The 21602-nt window shown below is 40.0% G+C and overlaps 1 protein-coding gene across 1 annotated transcript in view; it reads right to left on the bottom strand.

Annotated features, from left to right (window-relative positions):
* LOC139694027 (uncharacterized) overlaps window positions 1-21104 on the bottom strand; it is a 128008-nt gene extending 106904 nt beyond the window's left edge. The window contains exon 1 of the mRNA XM_071592419.1: window positions 20252-21104. Within this exon, the coding sequence (XP_071448520.1) occupies window positions 20252-20743 (492 nt within the window). The 5' untranslated portion in view covers window positions 20744-21104. The remainder of the gene's footprint in view (window positions 1-20251) is intronic.
* Between the last annotated feature and the right edge of the window lie 498 nt (window positions 21105-21602).

The raw sequence follows: 21602 nt of genomic DNA on the forward strand, positions 1-21602 counted from the left end.
GTCCAGGTGTCTCTTCCTCTGCCTGAGGCTTGGGTACTTGTGACTGTCCTGATTATTGTTCATGGTGAACTCTTCTACTGGATATTTCCACTGATATGCCAGTCCCGAGAAGAATTTACCACGAGTGTATACCAGTAAATTGCCAGGTCTCTTCTATTACATGTTTATAGCCATTTTTAAAGGGCCAAAACTAGTCTAATTTCAGATAAGTGCTACTTAAAACATATGTAAATGGTTCCCTGTGGTGTATCTTCACTTCGCATTGGTACCGAATACGCATCACAGCTTTACCGTTTCATGACATATTATATGCATGGAATGTACTCCCCTTTTTCGACGAATTACACGTAAATCTACTACTAAATTTAACGGTGACGATACTACCAGTGTTACCCACCAGAACCATGTGTGTATTATTCATCTCGACATTATGTGGAATAATTGAGCAATATATTTAGACTAAAATATCGTGTATCCAAATGTGTATCGGATACCTGCAGTTGCATAACAGTGAGTCATGTCTCCATCCTGAATCGATATGGATAAAATTCTAAGTTCCACTTTTCTTGGCGCCCCGATATCCCACTCAAACCATCGCAATACCATGGAGACTGAACGGTATCCAGTCAGGTGTGGGGGGATGAATTTGAAGGAATCCTATTCTCGGTGTGAGAGTAGGAAGTAACCAGAGGTAACGAAACAAAAGAAAAGGGAGGATGTGTCATTCATCTTTTTTCCGACCCCTTCCTTTTCCTTTTATTTTCAGTTTCTTAATCTTTTCATCGACCGTCTCTTACGTCCAACGCCGTCAAGTCATATCTTTCCTCTGTTTTCATTCTTCCGACGATCTTCCTTTTTCGTTTTCTTTTTCGTTTCCCCTTGAAGGAGCGAGGAAAGAAGATAAGAAAGAGAGAGGGAGCCTCCGACACGCCCCGTTTGCCCTCCTTCTCCACTCCCCCTCGCATCTCGCTCACCAAGGGGGGTAGGGGGAGTGGAAAAAGAACAAACAAAGAGAATTCCTTAAGAAAACCAGTTCCATCCTTCAACATATATTCATGCACATACAATTTTTTAATAATATATTTTTTTTTCTGTACACCTGTAAGTAAACACACACACACACACACACACATATATATATATATATATATATATATATATATATATATATATATATATATTATATATATATATATATATATATATATATATATATATATATATATATAGTACAATACACAGTAACACACAATATAGAAACACAAAAAAAGAGAAGAACACTCACACGTTATTTCTTGATATTTCGACGGAAACAATCCGTCTTCCTCTGAAGATATAGAAGTAATGACTGCTGGAGTTGTTGAGGTGAGGGGTGCGAGAGAAAGGGAAGGGGGCCAGGAGAAGGGGAGAACGGGAGGCGAAGGAGGGGTGAGGGTGGGCTTCCACAAAGTAACAATTTTAGGCCACTCCCATCAGTGAACGACATTGAGGCCCGGATGCTGATAGGCCATACAGATGTAAATGAATGCCATTTCAAGTGTTTTTAATTGTATAGGGTTATCGGATGTGGGAAGGGAGGCCAGGACGGAAACATTGTAGCACAGGTTGAAAGGGGTATTATGATGGGAAGCATGTTTAGGGATGGGGAGACCCGCGGACGGGGAGGAGGGATTGCACGAGGCGCGGTGGTTATTAATCCTAATGTTAAGTGGTGTGGAACATTGGCCTATGTAAAATGACGGGCAGAGTTTACAGGTAAGAAGATAAACTACATTCTTGGAAGTGCAAGAGGAATAGGGGAAGGGCGGGAGAGAGTTAAATGGTGGGATGGAGTGGGGTGGAGTGGTGAAAATAGGGCAGGTTTTGCATCTTGCTCGATGACATGGAGTGGGTATGGCTCTGGGGGTGTGAGGGGATTTTGAGAGCGGCCTGGTGGATTTGAGGATATTTGCTAGGTTGGCGGGACGTTTGAAAGTGACAGAGGGGCATTTGGGAAGAAGGTTGGAGGAAGTGTTGTGATTTTTGAGGATGGGGAATAGGTCTTTGAGGATGAATTTGAGAGACTGAATGCCTGGGAAGTAGGTAGTACAGATTGAGTAGAGGAGGTAGGTAGGGGGTAGTTGAGGAGGAGGAAGTAGGTAGTACATACATGCATATATATATATATATATATATATATATATATATATATAATACATTAGATTACTCCTACTACTAATAATAATACATTAGACAGTAACAAACAAGATAGAAACACAAAAAAGTTCACTCACACGTTATTTCTTGATCATTTCGACGGAATTCTGCTCCGTCTTCATCGGAAGATAGAGAAGTAATGATATATATATATATATATATATATATATATATATATATATATATATATATATATATATATATAGACACAAATATCCATGAGCCCGCACACAGATACACAAATCTTAAGTACGTACGTATACACTCAGACGTTGACTCAGTAAGGAGGAAATGGCAAAGAAAAAGCCCAAGAGGTAAGATAAGAAATAATGTAATTTGCAAGAATTAAGACAGCTCCTTCGTCAGCGGCCGGAGTCAGTTTATTATATGTACATATATCTTCCAGTATTAACTATTACCAGCGAGATCAAAAACAACATAATGGCGATGGATATAAAACGATAGGTAAACATCCCACTTTAATATACCTTTCAGAACTTGGCTCCGTCTTTATCATTCACAAATTGTAGAGTTGGACACTGTAAATGCTTCTCTCTGATGAAGACGAAAGGGGGATTTAACGTCTGTATAAAAACCGTGCCACCCATCGTTATTGTACCGTGTTTGCAACATAGCATGGGACTTAGGCAAGTGAAAGGTACGGCAAGCATATTCATCAGGAGCGACAACCCGGTTTGAGTGACGCGCTCACATGATAAACCAATTATAGTACTTATAGAGCAAGGGTTATAAAAATTTCGAGTTCAAGTCCCATTTTGGACATAGGTGACATAAAACTCAGGTGTTCCAGTCCCTATGAAATATGATGATAAGCCATTACAAAAATTAATACCGTCACCTACCCAAAATATTTAAAAGAAATCAGGAACAGAGCACATGAGACAATTATGTAAAAAGCTTATAAGCCTTATGAATTTGATCGATTTATGTAATCGATTGGTTATTGTTGTGTGTTTATACGTGAATATCGTTTCGTAATGGTCGATTTTCTGATACGTTGTATAATAGGATTCAACAGGGAAAAAGCGCATATGCCTGTATGGTCATACACCAGGGCCTTGCAACAAGTGAGCAACTCACCAGTACTAAACACACCATCTTTAAGTTCACCCTGGAATCCGTCCATGCACTTTGTAAAATGTTTTTCAGCTCCCACCCCCTAATCCACCTATAAATGACGCCGGGGTCGAATTCTCCTGGTAAATACGCAACGCTTGTGTTAATACCGCATTAGTTGTATTGACTTATTTGGCCATGAATACGATTGAACGCGACGAAAGAATCTCCTGCTTCACAGCTTCGAAGACGCGTCCACAATTGCCCAGTCATCAAGAATTGTGTTCGGTATTTGTGCGGCAAAATGATATATCTGAACGTCACGTTACATCACACCTACCCCGATATTCACCCGTCCTTCCCATCACTTCCAACCACTCACTGTCCAATTTCAAAAGCTTTACCTGACGGCTTTTTCTCATTCCTTCTTCCCAACTCTCGACATATGTCCATATTCTTCTCTTTTCTCACTCTACGTTCTTCTCCCCTCTCCATGTTCCGAACTCCTAAAATTATTTCGCCCACGTTCCCCCAAGCGATACGATGGGAAAATTAAAAATGGCTGGTTCCCGCTTCCCACTTCGTCCCCCCCCCCCCCCCAATGCCTCTCAATCGGGGAGAAAATCCAAGAAAATATGCATTGCACTCGGATTCATTGCTTAATTTCCTTCGCCTTAGATGCATCCAAATTGTTTCGCAATCATTATCTACTTCTTCATCATTTATTTTTTCGACATAATGGTCACTGTATACACACACACACGAGTGTCTACATACTATATGTGCAAGGGCGGTCCCGAGGCTGGTAGATGTGTATAGAGCTGAAAGGAGATTATTTTGAATTGAGATTATTTTTTTTCCAAAATTTTTTTGTTTTCTTTGCTGGGTCGGGTACCTCTAGGACCACCCTAATATAGTACCAAATAATTCCCAATAGCATTAACATTGTATTTGGACGTTTGAATGAAGTTATTGAGAAAAATATTCATGTTTAAACAGCCGGTCCATCGAGAATGAGAATATTTTATTCGCTTTACTATTTGAATCATTTTCTTATATCCAATGCGTGTGGTTTTTTTTGAATACTTATTCTAAATGAATATGGGTTTAGTATTATGCCCCTGGAATCTCATTATCATATACTATTACCTTTGACATCATAAACAAACTTTTTATTTAGTTACCTATATTTTTTAAACGCATATATTTATAATTAGTAATGATTTTCGCAGAACTGTTTAGTCAAGCTGAAGTATATATTATTAATTATTTTTTATGGATATGCAATTTGCCATACTGGCTTCTTTTTTCCAGCATGCTCGATGAAAAGAGAAGTGTTTTTTTAATGGCTCACGTTTTACATATTTGCAAAATAATTTTTCTCGTCCAAATTTAAGTAATGAACTAAAAAAATTGTTAATAATTTATCTTTGCTAACTAATCCTAATCTAAACTTCGACCGATTTCGACCAAGTATTAAACACTCTAAATGGCAACTCTTCATTGATTATGAAAATCAACGAGATATTATTCCGACTCGCGGTGACGTGAACTTCAGCTATGCGCGAATGAACCCGGAAATCCAAGTTTTCTCACTGTTTACTGACTCAGCTAACAGTGATAAAGTAAATTCACGCAGCCAGCCACTCTTAATAATTCAGCGTAGGTTAGCGAACTCTGAAAATTTTTGCAAGCGATTCGCACGAACCCGTGTGAACCAGCTGAATCCCGGCAATGACAACCAACTCTCCCTCCCCCTCCCTTTCTACAACCCCAACTTTCCTCTTCGGCTCCCTCCCTCCCAAGACACGCGCGCCGCACCGTCAAAGGGGCGGCGGGGGGAGGAGTTAGAGGAATAAACAAACGAGATGAGAGGAACGCGAAGGAGTGGATGTGTCGGCGGGCGGGAAGGGTTGGAGGGAAGGGCGATCGAGAGGAGGGGAGGAAAATCCTACGACTCGGCTGAATTATTTTTATTGCTTTCTTCTCTTTCGCTCCGTCTCCTCAATACGAGTTTTTGAGAATGGTGACCCTCCTCAGCCGCCCACCCAGACGCGCTCTCTCCTCCCGCCTTCTCAACCTCGACCGCCCGCCGACTCCTCTCCCCCTCCCTTCCCCCCAGACAAAACTTCGCCGCCCTTCCACGTACTTGTTTAACTACAGTGACTGGACTTGACTGCTTCCACCAACTACTAACTACTCGTATTTTTCATTGTTCTCAGTCCATCTCCTCCCTTTAGCCTACTCCTGCCTTGGAAAGCGTTGCTAAACATTCCCCGTCGCTAAGTTTTCGCGAATGTACGTATTATGCATAATTGTTTTATTGTTACTATGGCCGAGGAAATAATGTTCACAATAACCTGGACAAGGAAAACATTCAACTAGAAGAAAACCACAGCAAGCGACACAAGCCTGAGAGCGCTTCATTTAAACATATACCATGTTCCTCGGCGAAACTGAAGTATGGACATTGACAGCGGTGGAAAAGAGACGAATGAAAGGATTGTTAATATGGTTGCGCGAGGATAATGATTAAAATCAAACGATCGAGTGACTAAAGATGCAGTACAAAGATGAGAGGGAGAATAAATAAATGTAATTAAAACTGAAAGAGGAGAAAAGGACAATAGGCACCACCGTACAATACACATTTTGATAAAACTATTGTCTCATGAAAACAGCCGTCGAAGGAGTAGTCAGCAGAAAGATCGCTAATGAGATGCGTGATACAAATAATGGCAGATGTCAGAGAGAAGAAATCTTAAGTCATAAAGCTGTAAGAATTGAGAGGAAAGAGTCATCAAACCAATCTTGTCATGGATGACCGGTGACAATGATGATGATATTTGCCTGGTGAAAAGAGCTTTCGGCTACTGACCGGAGGGTCACGGGTTCAACCTGGATGATACCTCAATTTTTTGGTGTCCCCTTGTAGAGACACATCTTAACTACAGCGGGTGACGTTGTTTTGCGCCTGAGAAACAGTAGGCGGAATTAATTGCAAAACAGAAAAATCCTAGCCTCACTTTTAATTGTGAATTTCGCGCTTTATAAAACTTGCTACGTGGTAATCTCTACCCTCAACTAGTAAAACTAAACTCCTCGTTGAATACTACAATTGCTGAATGCACTCGCCATTCGGCAGAATTTTTCAAGGAGCTCTGGTGAACCCTAAAGTTTTCTTTCTCATTTCAGTGACCATGAACTTTTAATAACCTTTACTTTAATACAAATCCAGCATTATACTTTATTATAGTCATTTTATTAAAATTTTGCCCGGACAGAAAAAACTATGATTTCAGATCATGAGTTAATATGCATAAGTACGCAGGGTTCATTTTTTACTGTCTCTATAAAGAGCCAATATTCGTAAAGACGCTGAACTATGAAGTAAAATAAAAATCTCTCATAAGCGACGAATATTTTCAGAGGGATTGGAATAGGCAGCGTTTTTCCATAGAGTTGAAGATGAAGATAAGGGTCATCGAAGGTAGCTCGAGAAGATGGGAGATCGTAAAAATAATCACGTAATACCAACACGGCCGAGGTTTATGTGCCGTCGTCGAATGGGAGTGTCCCGGCAATTAACCCAATCTACTCCCACCTTTTAATATTTTCTCGTCGGCTCGCTTGCATGATCACGGATGGCGCATGCGCTCTTGGCCTTCAAACGCCATGAAGTACCGCCCTCTAAAGGCGTCGGTTTTCCCAAAAATGTTCTCATCTATGTTGTTTTTCCCAGTCTCATTCTCCCAAGGACGCACGGAGAAAGGTGCGGCGATTGCGTCGTAGCTAATGAATGTGTGAAGCATTCTTCACACTGCCTTCGGGGAGGTGCCGTTGTGAACTCAGGTGCGCAAGTACCTCGTAATTCCCAAAATGTTGAAACATTTTTTCCCCAAAAAATAGCACTTGCAGGCGTTCAGCTGCATAGTGGCAGCAGTAGCTAATAAAAATACTGGGTCTTCAAAAAGTCGCACATGGATTGTGCACACATATTTTGAGCCAATGCTGTCCCCCCGACGTCGAGATTTTTTCTTTTTGTTTTTCTTCTTCGTTGAAATTAAAACCTGCACTGCAAAATAGTTCATGTTTTTTCCAGTTAGACTTCCATGTGTATGTATGTATAAATATGTATGCATGCATGTGTGAGTATATATATATATATATTAGTATATAAACGTGATAAGTGTATTATAGTATATATATATATATACATACATATAGAGAGAGAGAGCTATGAGGGATGCGAAAGAAACATTGTCCTGGGAGCATGTCTGTGCCCATCCAAAATTACCAAATATTTTGATTTGAATACCTTTGAGAATAGGAAATATAATATAAATTAACTATTCATAAAGTGTGGCGAAATCTAGCTGATTCATCTACGTTATTTGTAAAAGGTAACTGAAGTGATCGTTTTCTTGAAGAGTGGTTTGACTTTTTCCATCATTTTATTACTTTGATTCGAATATTTCCCATAAATGTGTTCATAAATTCATAAACAAATAATTTATAAAACTGAGTTTTTGAACATTTCAAATAAGATAGGGCTACAGAAATCACATATCGTGAAGTTATAAAAATTTCTGATAATTTCGTTATCAAACAGAAATAGAAAAATTTTTTTAAACATTTACCTATATATTGAATATTTATTTGAATAATATTAAGCTTGACATTGTAGTTTTGAAACGAATAAAATTATGATTACATGTGAGTATTCAGCACGTAGCAGTATTCATGTGAGTATTGTATCAGCACGACGTTTGTGATTTTTTTCTCCCACTCGTGTGACATCGAGGTATCCAAGTTTCCAAAACTGATTTCATGAATTCGAATAATACATAATGAATAAATAAAAGAAACCATATACCGTGGGAAATTGGCTAAATAAACTAATTTGGTGGCGTGGTATTGAGACTGAGGGTTCGACTACTGAGGGGTTCCAAGTCTCAAATCCCGGATGATAGCTGTGTATAGACAACCGCAATCCAATCGGTGAGATTTCCTGGTCACCAGAACCTCGATAGAAACCAAATTTTGTCGCAGTAAAAGGTGTATTGACCCTCCAAAATGCCTGAGTTTTTCATGCGTCTTATGGTTCTTGATGAGCTCTAACCCAAGAGAGGATTATTACATGAAGGCGGATGAGACAAAATAATTGTTTTGGACAAAACTTAATAGGACGAATAAGTGTTATCTTTTTTATGAGTGCCTAAGTATTAGTATAAGAAGACAGAAGAAAATTTTGATAAGATAAATAAGAGTTTTTAAGTGTTCTCTCTCTTAAAAGATAAGATAAAGACACTACGATGACATTTGAAAATGTTTCATATCGAATTTTTACTCAGGATAGCCCTACCGAGCCCCGGCAGAACGCATTGCATTTTTTATATAAATCGTACCCCGTCTTCCGTAAATCATTTTTCGTTGATTGATAAATATAAGCACAACAAATTTTGAGGTGAGCGTTAAAAATTCTTTGCTTTCAGTTAAAATTGAAGAGTAAGCTACATCCATGTCTATAATGTGGTTAAAGCGGCTTGTTTTTCTTCCTTTTGTAGTTGATAAATAGCTTAAGTGAATTACAAAAATAAGAGATAAATTAGAGAAACACAACAGCTTTTCTATTTTTCTAATAGCCAGAGGGGCCTCGTATTATTAATATGTGTGATATAAGAATACGAAAAGCTACCTCATAGTAATAACAAAAATATATCCATTAGCGCATTTTGCTTAATTTTCTTTTCAAATGGCACGACATATTTTAATTACCCTGGCCATTCCACCCTGCCCTGTCATTTATGCTTCCTTCTCAAAGTTAATTGACCGCTTTGATCTCTAAGCCCTCCACGCATTCAACCACGACGCAAACCAATATTTACGACGAGAGGATTCCGAAGGTTCAAAGACTGCGTGCATTACGACAAGCGTATTTTTTTTCGGCAAGATCAAAGATAATTTATTTACTAGCGTTTCTTCCAAGAGACGCGAAATAAATCGGATACAAGACAACCACAAGATAACTTTAGACTGACTCTTGCGGTGTATCAATCAAATAAAATGTTACGCAAAGAGGCATTGCAATCACTACTTTAATTACAATTATACCTTCTTGCAGAGTTAATTCAGGGAAATACCGAGTTTAGAATGGCTATTGAAACACCGGGAGGTAAGGATTTAATAGGGGACTAACTGAAAATTCTAGCTGAAAGTAGAGTGGCGAGGTTGCCTACCCTAAACTGAGTTGTTAAAAAGTTTATATTAACGTTATTACTTCTGAATTACTTCTGAACACCACACTTTTAAACTGCATAATAAAACACGGACCGATTCTTCAAGAAAGAAAAAAAGAAGAATAGGAAAATAATAATTTATAGCATGCTTATCAACAATTTTATAGGCTATCAATCCTGAGATTGGTTTGTAGCAGCAGTCCTTCAAGTTATCCTGCTCAAGCCACTATTTTCTTTCCTTATCAGTTCCTTACGTTAAGCTAATTTATTTAACTGTAATGCGCAAAAGCTCATTTGCAATAGGCCAATCATTTGTTCTGATAACCAATGAGTGAAATGAACGTTTTTTACGTGCTAGTTTTGAAAACACCGCACGGTATCGATACTACTTCTCGAACCGTTATGTTTATCTTTTATCCCTATGGCACCCGAGCTCAATCCTGCGGTAAATATAAAATTGTGTAATAAAAGAATTATTTTTCTTACTTACCTAACATTCTCCTTCCCATTACATCCTTGAATAAATAAACGCGGTCTTAAACCAACCTTTCCTCCACCTACCACGTTCCCACTGGCTCCTTTTTCTCCCGCCAACTCTAGCTCTTAGCATGTTCCTGAATCTGCCCAAAATCTTAACTATCCAGTTTCAACTAAACGATTAACCCACAAACTACGCCTCGCACTGAAAAAAGCTTGATTTCATTCTACCATAGGAGAGATTCAGTATCATAGAGTACAAAAATCAACCCAGTTTTTTTCTGAAGATCATATAATTTAATCCATTATCACCTCATTCGCCCCGTGGTACCCTGCAGCGATCCCACGCCGACACCCAAGGAGATTTACGGCACTCAAAACTTACCATCCGCCGTTCTTGAAACTTCGCATCCCACATGAATCACTCCCAAGTGACAGGATAATACATCAGACGTCATGCGTGCCGATCATTATCGCCCGATATTTTTTTTCCATGTTTAATGGTCAACACCCAGGGAAACCAGACTTCGATTTTGATGGGTTTAAAGAGGTGAAATTATGGACGGGAGATATTTCATCCACGGTTAAACTCGCGGCAAGTCCATTTGAGGTTCCCCCTGCGTACAATCGCCGCAGAAGGAATTGAGCATGTCAGTCGGCGAGGAAGTCGCGTGGGCGACTTCCCGATACGGCCTCCGCGGCCAAATCAGGACTCTAGGGAAGAGGGGGGTGGATGGGAGAGGGCACGAACCAGCCCTCTCCGCACCACTTTTCGAATCATTGTAAGATGGTCAAAGAGACGCATGAGGAAGACAACTCGAAGGAAAACCTCTGCGCTCGAAATTGAACGAGTCCAATCAAATGTGAGCCAAGAAGTATTTGTAGAGAGAAGATCACGAGTGTCGTATCGCCAGCGAACTTCGAGATAGCTTAAGACCATCGGCTTACTTTGTCGGTCTCATTCCCGCTGACGGAGACAGACTAAGGGGCTGACTTCCCGTCTCTCCAAAAGGCTTAATTCCTCCCCGAATGAAACGTACAGTAGAGGATAAAAGCATATTATAAGGACAACAGGCAACCCAGAACGATGAAAGCATTTTTTCAATTTTCCCGATATGCTTATTTAAACAACCAGTTTAGATGCCCTATAGCAAAAACGTGGGAGGGAGGCACTCGAGAATATGTTAACTCTCAAGACTTTAAAGCGATGCGATGCATCGAAATACATGGTTCAATAAAAATATCAGTATAAAATTGCAACCTTATTTTATCGACATGAAAAAAATTCGCCAACCAAAATTGATTATATAATGCGTAGAAGATCGTCCAGAACATCGCACGAGGCCATAACTTTTAGCTACGGTCAATAAATCAGTATCCCATATAATACATTCACCTCAAAATTGAGATAAAATTTGGTCGCCATTGAATAGAAAAAGGGAGAATGCAGCCAGTCACCGAGGTGATGTTTAACGATGTAAATGGAATGAGACCTTGGCTGGAAAGTTTATTTATGAAAAATCCAGTTAACCAGTGAGCGACATAACCAATATGGTACCACTATGGGACCATCGACAAGGAGGAGTTGTGGAATTATTCACTTGTTAATACGGAAATATACCTGGGTCGAATCACATGCCGAGATTTATTTGGAAGAGCTTGGTATCGCAGCCGTCATGCAAATAAACCACACATTCGCCTTCCGGTTCTTTCATCATGAAAGTGTGGACATATTTTCGAATACGTGCACAACCACCAAGTAAGATTAAAGATTGCTAGACCAAATCCTCTACGCAAAAATAGATCCTTATCTACGTCGTGCACTTATCCCATTTTTTTAGTTTCCATAATCCCTATCCCATACATCAGAAACACACGGTTCGCAACCCGCATCGATTCTTTTAGAAGACTATCTCTCAAATTTCCTGCATTGTCAAGACAATTCAATGCTTAGGTGTCCGAAGAGTCGACTTGAACGGCCCCGCGAGAGTGGCCACGGACTCCGCCCACCTCCCAATTCCCAGCGGTAGCAATCTCGGACATCAAGGCAACCGCATCAATTTTTCCGCATTCACGCCCCTCACACCCCAAAAACGCTCAACACCATTCATTCGCAAGAAAAAACCGTCGCTGTACCTGGAATCCCACGGAACCCTCCGATAACCTGAAATCCATTCGAAAAAATTTCTCATCTTCGCATCCGCATCTGGCGTTCACCCCCGGCCGTCCTTCTCATGAGGCGAATTCCAAATTCCTTCCCCCACCTCCAATATCCTCTTTTTCCTCACTAGCTCCCTCCCCCTTCAAGTCAACGCGATATTCATTTTCCAATATCGAAACTCGATACAAAATAAAATTCGAGGAAGTGAAGCATTATCATCAAGGCGGTTATGTACAAGTATATATCGAGAACCATAATCATAAACGTCCACACTACATTCATCTGGCGTTTTGGTCACATATAGCCGTGTATCACGAGGGTCACATCTATATTTTCGTCTTTCAGTATACTTCTATGAATGCATTCAGAATATCATCTGATGATATCGTCGTCAATAGCGTCAAATCGGCATTATCGTAATATCGACGACAATAATCATCCCTCGTCATATCAATTTCAAGAAGTTAACCATATCGAACTGATGGTATTGAAAATAATGTCGAGATGCTGTCGATATTTCGCCATATCGCACAGCCCCGATTCCCCCGCCTCACCCCACGCCTCGCCCCACGCCCATCGAGCCAGGAAGCCCACGAATACCATCTCTCATTTCCTTTCCCGCCCCCACTCAACCCCTTCGTATATCTCTTCCAGACAGCCGGTCTCACACTTCGTGCTCCACGTTACCAATTCCAATTATTCAACCACACTGCCTTTCGATGTCGGCCTAATATAGGAATGGTGGTGAGCGGTAGATTAACGCCACCTTGAGGTGGGTGACAGAAAATATATTGGTTTCTCACTAGATTTCAACGTAAAGGGGGCCATAATTAGGAATCTTTATTTAGTTTTACTTTAAAATAATTATGGGATAAATATTGAATTACAGTCGAACCTCGAGCTAGAGAAGAACAACTTGTCCTAAATGATGATTAATAATGATTTGAACATTTAATAAAGGTAAAGGTATTTGAATAAAATAATTACTTATAGCTGCAGGAAATACATTGCACGTATTTTAATTAAGTTTAATTGTGTGTTCAAATAAATTAAAATTTAACTTTGATTGAAAATAAGTGGATAAATACTACATATGTTTATGTGGGCATATAATCCTTCCATGGACTACAACCTTGACGGGGTGGAAGGACTCATGCGTTCCTCGCTCTCATGGAAGGACTCATGGACTCGGCCCAATCGGCCGTGGGTGTGTGTGTATATATATATATGTGTGTGTGTGTATATATATGTGTGTGTGTGTATATATGTGTGTGTGTGTGTATATATATATATATATATATATATATATATATATATATATATATATATGTATGCATATATATACATATTTATATTTATATATAAACCATTAAGACATTAATCAACCCGACGGTCGGTTTGGTAGGTTCATCCAGTAACTTCGACGGCGTGTGAAATTCACACATCAGGGTAGAGGGGCCAGTTCCTTTCCCAGTGCCGGTTATGGTTACCCAGGAAGATCTTGTACCCGAAAAATCACACAGCTTGGTGTCCAGACAGGCTTGCCCGGGAATACAGTACTTTCTGCATTGCACAGCAAAAAAATTCCATTCAAATTCGAAACCAATGGAAAATATCGTACTCATACTTAAAATAGAAACATATAAGAGATTAACATGCGTCAATCGCGCCACTAACATCCAGAATGATATTCTTCAATCATTGGGCTCGGCGCCTCTCTAATGTTCCGTATTTCGATTTAGAAGCATCTTTGGAAGCGACTAACTAATCATGTGGATGTTCTTTTAACAAATTATCACAAAGAAAAGTACTTGCGACACTCTTCTCAGTGATAAGATCTAAAAGAGATAACGAACTACATTATCTAACTATAAAAATCGGGGAGCCACTGGTTCTACAAAAGTTAATGGACTAAAAAATAAACAGAAAAAAATCCTAGAGAAAATATCTGAGGCTAAATCAAAGAATACAAATACTCTAGATGGAAGGAATATCTTTCAAAAATTAGGAATTCTGCCAGTAGACGGTCTATATAGATATTCCATCATGATAGGAAACTATTTTTATGGCAAATATAAAAACCTGATTTTAGTAAAACGGAATTACCATTAACGGACAACATTGAGTAAGTACAAAAATTCATACAAATCAAGATAGAAGAATATTGGAGGTTACTCCACCTCTAATTTTTAATGAAATACCTAAAGATTTAAGAATATTACAGTCAGTAAATGCTGTGAAAGGGAGAATAAAATAATGGCTAATATACAGAATGGATTAGGCCTTGGAACCAAACTTGACATAATATACGAGGTAGCTATATAATTGCATACACTTTAAGCTATCATTTTTGTTAACGTGACACCTGCTGTCAAGCCGGAACTGACTGGCTTAGCAGGACTAGAATGAGTATTCCATGTATAAATGTTTAAAGTATGTATACTACTATTGTATATTATGAAGATCATATCGCTATGGTAAATTATAAAGATTGTCTTTTTTCTTTGTGAATCATATATGATGAAGATTATACCACAATTGTAAATTATACATCAAAATAACAGTAAACAAAGTTGACACAAAAATGGTACACATCGGTATTCAGAGCTGTGCACTGTGTACCAATTATTTTGACTTCAATCTAAATACAACTTTGTGGAAGTGGTTTGCCCGTTTTAAGTATATCAGTGTAAATATGTTAACTTAGCTGATTAGGTGTTTTACTAGTTTTTGAAGCAATACTACCGTGGGAAATTCTACGAAATCAGTTACCCTGGAAACAACAGGAATTCCACCAATTAGAGAAAAAAACAACTTCAGTGGCTAATTTTTTATCGCGAGTCTTTTAAGTTATTTCAAAACTTTTTCATTTGGACAATTTTCACCACGCAATCCGTTTGGAATAAAGATGCATTCGGAGTGGACAATATGAAATCACTCGGAGTAAAGATTAAGTTTCAATTCTGGAACTAAATTAAATTGTTGAACGCCAAAAACCACAGTAATGAACCCAAGATCTGGTTTGATAAGTCAGGAATACTAACGAAGCGAAAAATATGTGAATCTCAAACGCAAGAGTATAATGGGTGTGAAATCAGCGTGGGGGCCTGTGCTTTGCCCTGACTATGGTTCCCCAGGAAGATCTGTTACCCGAAAAATCACACGGATTGGGTGAAGCCGAGTCGTCACCTGGAATCAAACTCGCACCCACCGGTCATTAAACCAACGGTCCATTCACTGAAATTCAGTCTTCTAAATTTCAAGGATAACATTTTTGTCGAGGGAGCTAGAAACAAATATTACCCCTTTGGAATGAGTAGAGGGAAGGTAATGATTGATGGAGATGCTTCTTTTGCCTCTCTCCCATACCCTTCCCACCCCTGAATTCTATGATACAATCTCGAAGCTCAATTTTCGAGCACTACCAGGCGAAGAGAAGAGAATGGGGATAAATGTTGCGCGACATCTATTCCACTTCCTTCTCAAAACTTCATTTCCTTCCCGGCTCCCTCAATTCCTACGTGTCACGTAAAGTCAAGGCATGAGTCAAAGGAAACGGAAGGAGCTTTCCAATGATATTTGAATCAGAGCAACCCCTCTCCCCCTGCCCTCCCATCCATACCGGTGGAGGTGGAAAATTCGATTTCCGTCCATTTAATTCCCACGGATGACGAGGGGATCTTGTCTCATTCATCTCCTTGAGGCAACGAAGTAACGTCGCGAGAACCGAGCCATCAGCTACGCTCCATCCCCCTTTCCGCTATTCTTCGGAAAATAATTTCACCTCGCAGGGCATCTAATGCAATCGGAACACAAGCATTAAAAAAAGCGAGACTGAGGGAAAAAATATATGGGTATCAAATAGCTTAAAATATCAATGGAAACAGTCATAACCAGCAGCTTCCTGCATGTGTATGTTTGTGTGCATGTGTGTTGAGTGTGTATGTACAAGATAACGGTATACGGTAATAGTCTAGTACACGAGACCATTACCTTCCACGCATTGAGTAAACTTCCTCTTGCTTGTCCTACATTATTTCATTTGATACAAGCACCAATGAATGTAAAATATAGGTGAATGCGGAATGGTGCCGTTGGTGGTACCGGGGTATTTTAGTAGTGGATTACAAGAATCCCTAGTATCCTTAAACCCCGAGTTTGTACCACTCCCCATCCCGACTGGTTTCTTTAGGCTTCCGCAATCGGGTACCAGTACGGTGAAGAAACGTGTGTTGGGTGCCGTAGAACTCGGTACTCGGATACTTTGAAATTTGATCATCCTCATACATATACAAAAATTCTCTTTGGCAATAACAATACAGATAAATAATGGCGTGTATAAAACGAATGCCCACATAGGTAGGATATAAACTAAACAAACGCTCATTTCATGTCTATTAACGTACATTTGACGTGATTGACTTGTGGCTGAAACCAAACATGGAAAACTTCATAAAATAATTATGTATATAATGAATACATTTCGGCAAGAATCTTTAAAAAATTAATACAGTTGAAGAATTCCTCATTGGTTACTTCTGGGTTTCAAAGGCTCTTCCTTCTCATAAACGATAAGGAAAATTTCGTCTGCGCTGTCTATTTTGAGTTCATTTTTTTGTGACTTTTCAAATAAAATTTAGGAGAAATGGAGCAATATCCTTCATCTAAAATATTATCCACTAATAGAAAGTAAGGTAGGCCATTGTAAAAAGACGATTTTTCGAGTTTACGTACTTTGATTCTGTTTTTCCAGCTCTAATTTTAACTTTAAATTAGGATTTCGATCCATTTGGAAAACTGCACAAATTCAGTTGGGTAAACGTCATAGCATTTATAAAACAATTTGTTTTGCATTATGTATAAACAGTTCCTCATATCTTAGCGCTCCTGTAAATTTGTATGAGAATATACATATACAAATTCACGCAAGACATAGACTTAATTATTTACCGTTTCAAAATCACTCATTTCGCTCACCTATGTGATTTCAAAATCTAAAATGGCAATTTGGATTTTCCAATAAAAGCTTGAGCCACAGGTATACAGAATCTCAATCGGAGACAAGTAACAACATCTTTAAGTCTTGTAATTATTGGTTTACTAGATATCAACGATTTACGTGAGTTATCAAGTTAGAAGTATAAGCATGCACACTCTAGATAAATGTTGATTCTTGGGCATAAAAACCTACTACTCTGTTTGATATTTTCAAAGAACTGCGGGACATGCCGCGATAATACTTTTAAGGGAGTCATCCTATAATATGCATTGAAATTCAACAATTTCGAAGTGTAAAAATAAACCCCGATCAAGGCGAATGACTTTTACATTTTGAGCTAGTTGCATATTTGATAATTAGATGGGACAACACAGCAATATTTCCTCTACCTTCTCTCTTAAATTTACTTTCTATGGTTTACCGTTTGTAATTGGTTTACAAGCCCTCATACGGGTCGCTAGATCTTTTTGACGGCATTAATTGCTTACGATAAAAACTAGCAATTTAAAAGCGATTAAAATAAAAACTATTCAACTTCCTAGTGTACAGCTTTCGAGAGTTCTTTCATATTAGCCAAATGCAAAAAAGGGGCTTTTGGTGGGTTATAATGAGCTATACGTTCGATTTTCAGTATTTTTATAGACGACATTGTTTCATCTTTCCCCCAAATGCAGAAGACAATTTCGGTCGTAAAGCGTTCAGTAATAAAGTTCGGTCAACTATTCCTCAAGAATTCCCCGCGTTTCAACGTAAGACGGCCTCTTATAGCCTTGAATCCATGAAATGCAAAAATGGTTAGCCGCGGAAGACCGCCTCCTCCAGTCCGCAAAGAAGGCACCCATTCCTCGGTGGCCCCTTGAACCGACTCCCTTCTGTTGTCCATTCGCCCACGTTTTCTCCGCTTTGTCACCACCCTCGCTCCACTCCACTCCGTTGGTGTTTGTGTGTGTGTGCGTAGTGACTCTAGCAGAAGGAGGATAAACAACCGAACCATCGCGGGGTTTGACTTCCATGTGAGGGGAAGGAGAGGAGTCTGTCTGGGTCATACAAACAGACCCGACCAATCCCAAGGAATAGCTGAAACCTTTCACGAAGCCTTCACTCCTAAGATGCTGGGGATACGGGAGAGAGGAGATGGCGGAAGAAGTCACACTTTCTCCTTCCCTCCGATTCCACTGACCCAAACAAGACTGTGAGAGAAAAAATGAGAGATTCGGTATATATGTATGAAAATATTTGTATGTATGCATATATATATATATATATATATATATATATATATATATATATATATATATATATATATATATTATACATTCATTCAAACACGAAATCCCGCCAAACGGCGAACAAATACCCATTTATATAGAAACACATATAAGGAAAAGGGATAGGAACACACATAAAGGACGAACACAGGAGTGGTGGGGAAGGCGGAATCCAGCAGATCACGAATGCAAAAATATTTCCTAGACCGGGATGTATGTATATATATATATATATATATATATATATATATATATATATATATATATATGTATATATATAATATCGAGAAAACTAGAGATTTGGTTTATAAACCAAACCTCTCGTTTTTTCTCACACATTCTTGTTTGGGTCAGTGGAATCGGAGGGAAGGAGAGAGCGTGACTTCTTCCGCCATCTCCTCTCTCCCGTATTCCCAGCATTTAAGGAGTGCATGCTTCGTGAGAGGGTAAGAGAAGGAAAAGGGATAGGAACACACATAAAGGACGAACACAGGAGTGGTGGGGAAGGCGGAATCCAGCAGATCACGAATGCAAAAATATTTCCTAGACCGGGATGTATGTATATATATATATATATATATATATATATATATATATATATATATATATATATATGTATATATATAATATCGAGAAAACTAGAGATTTGGTTTATAAACCAAACCTCTCGTTTTTTCTCACACATTCTTGTTTGGGTCAGTGGAATCGGAGGGAAGGAGAGAGCGTGACTTCTTCCGCCATCTCCTCTCTCCCGTATTCCCAGCATTTAAGGAGTGCATGCTTCGTGAGAGGGTTCTGTTAGATATATATATGTGTATGTGGGTGTTGTAAGTAACTCTCAGCGCATGCGCCACACGAGCGACGATGTCTATTTGAACATGGTTACGCGCGACATCAGACCGGAGTCAATATGAGCAGAGCACTAATATTGGACAATAGAGTTAACGAAGTGTTCCAACGGTTTAGGCCATAATGCACCGTCAAATTAAGCACTGAGCCGTTTTTGTAAAAGAAAATGACCACGAGGTATGATGGTTCTCGAATACTCGACCTACCGGTTCGCCAGCCAGCAAGAGAATAAGGAACTAATCAGGTCGACTACCAGGAGAACACACTTGATGTACTCGATTTCGCCAGCTGTAACTAATATCCTTCGTCCAGTTAACACCTCTAAGATCATCGAATCTCCTTTCACTTTCTCGCCAGAACTCTTAATCCAAATGAATAAGAATGCTTCATCGTACGCCATAAACCCATAACAAATGCTCTCATAGACGGTGCAGAAACAAAAAATGGGTGCTCGCATTCATGACTAGACTTTAAGAGGATTTCCGATATAAATATTCCTCTGAGGCTTTTCATTAAATTAAATACGAACGTAGTTTGTTATTGTAAGTTTAGTGAAAAATCAACCTATATTTCCCTTAGATACGGTTACTTTTTATAAGATAATAGAGTTCTACTCAATGGAAAACTTTTAACGCGAGTTTTGGTTTTTAATGGATTTTACATCGAATTTCCGAAGTGCGGCCTGGACGAAAAAGGATTCTCGCAATCCTAATTGCGGGATACAAACACAGAGCAAAATTTTCCTCAATCGATAATGGACCATTCCTTAATTATAAATAAAAATTATGTCTAACATTTTCAATATTCTGTTCAGCCTCCACCAAATTCTTGTCTCAATAGTGATTCGTCATGTACTGAGCTTGTAAAAGAGATGACGGTAACAGACGAATGTGTTTCCAGTCCGGCGATGAAAATAACTGAACTCAAGAGTACAGGAAGATTAGCTCTGGGAAACTTCTGCTTTTATAAAGAAAACAAAACTTACCTTTCTCTCTCTGTCCCGGAATGGAAGGGCGAACCACGGAGATCCTCTGAAGGTCATGCGGAAACCGACCTCCTCTTCGTCCGTCGCGACGGTAACGATTTCGAAGTTCTTCTCCCACGCTCCCTTCCTGACGTTCCGATAGAAAGACTCCAGTTGCGGGCGGAAATTCATGCAAGGCGGGCACCAAGAGGAGCAGAAATACAACCCGAGGACCTTGCCGCCCTCCAGGGCGACGTCACCGCCCACCTCGCCCTCCCCGACGCCCTCCGCCGACTCAAACGCGACGGACACCGAGACCTTCTCCTCATCGTAGTCGTCGGCGTCCTCGGCGTCGGTCGACTCGTGCTTCCCGCCGTTCTTCTCCTCTACACCGGGACTCGACTCTCCGTTCTTCCCGTTTTCCTCTGCCTTACCTCCGCTCCTCCTCTTGCACCTCAGCAGCTCCTCCCCCAGCAACTTCCGCAAGACCAAAGTGTGGGTCGAGGAAGACATCGCTCTCGGAAGATGTACAATATGGTGGTATGTGATGAGACGAAGGTGAACTCTACACAAGAACGCACGAAAGACTGTCGGGGGGGTTTGGGGGACTCGAGTATAAACAAAAACACCGGCTAAAATCCGGGTTGCCTTCCTTGACAACCGGAACTCTCGAGCCTTTCCGTGGAGGATTTTTTTCAGAAAGAATGAAATTTCCCAAAAACCACACTAAGACACTTTTATCACACACACCGCGATGTACTATTTATTTTTTTTTGGCAAAGCTCGCTTTGACCTGAACGCGAGGGTTGGAAAAACAGCGAAGCAGAAGCGCAAGCCTGGGCCGCTCCACTACACAACCTACCACACAGGCGGTCTCCCACCGACTGACAACAAGAGAGGAAAATCTTGTTCCTCTCTCCTCCCGACCGATCCCGCCGAGCCGTCACGCGGTGGCTCGCTCCCCGACCTCGACCGACGCATGCGCATAGCGCTTGTTTTCATCTATTTTCGGCGTGTCGGCAGGAATGGTAGGGATACTGGTGCAAATATGCGTGAGGTGAAGGATGGAATGTATGCACGTATATATGCGGATGGGCGAGGCAGGAAAGGATGGATAAGGGTTGGGACACCGGGTTAATGGGGAGTGTTTGGACGCTCTCAGTCGGAGACCTGGAAGGAAAAGAAGCCCGGCGGTGGATGAGGTGCACCAGGGAGATTTAAATAAAGGAGCAATCATCGTAGGTCTGCATGGGCGTAATGAAAACGCAAGTTCCACGCCAAAAATAGCTTCGCTTATATTAGTGAGATGGTTTTTCTCTCCTCATGCTGGTAAAATAAACATGTGAATGTGGAAGTAGCCTTAGACTTCGCC

The sequence above is a fragment of the Hetaerina americana genome, unplaced genomic scaffold (genome assembly GCF_022747635.1).
Source record: "Hetaerina americana unplaced genomic scaffold, ioHetAmer1.1.p SCAF_5, whole genome shotgun sequence".
NCBI lineage: Eukaryota > Metazoa > Arthropoda > Insecta > Odonata > Calopterygidae > Hetaerina > Hetaerina americana.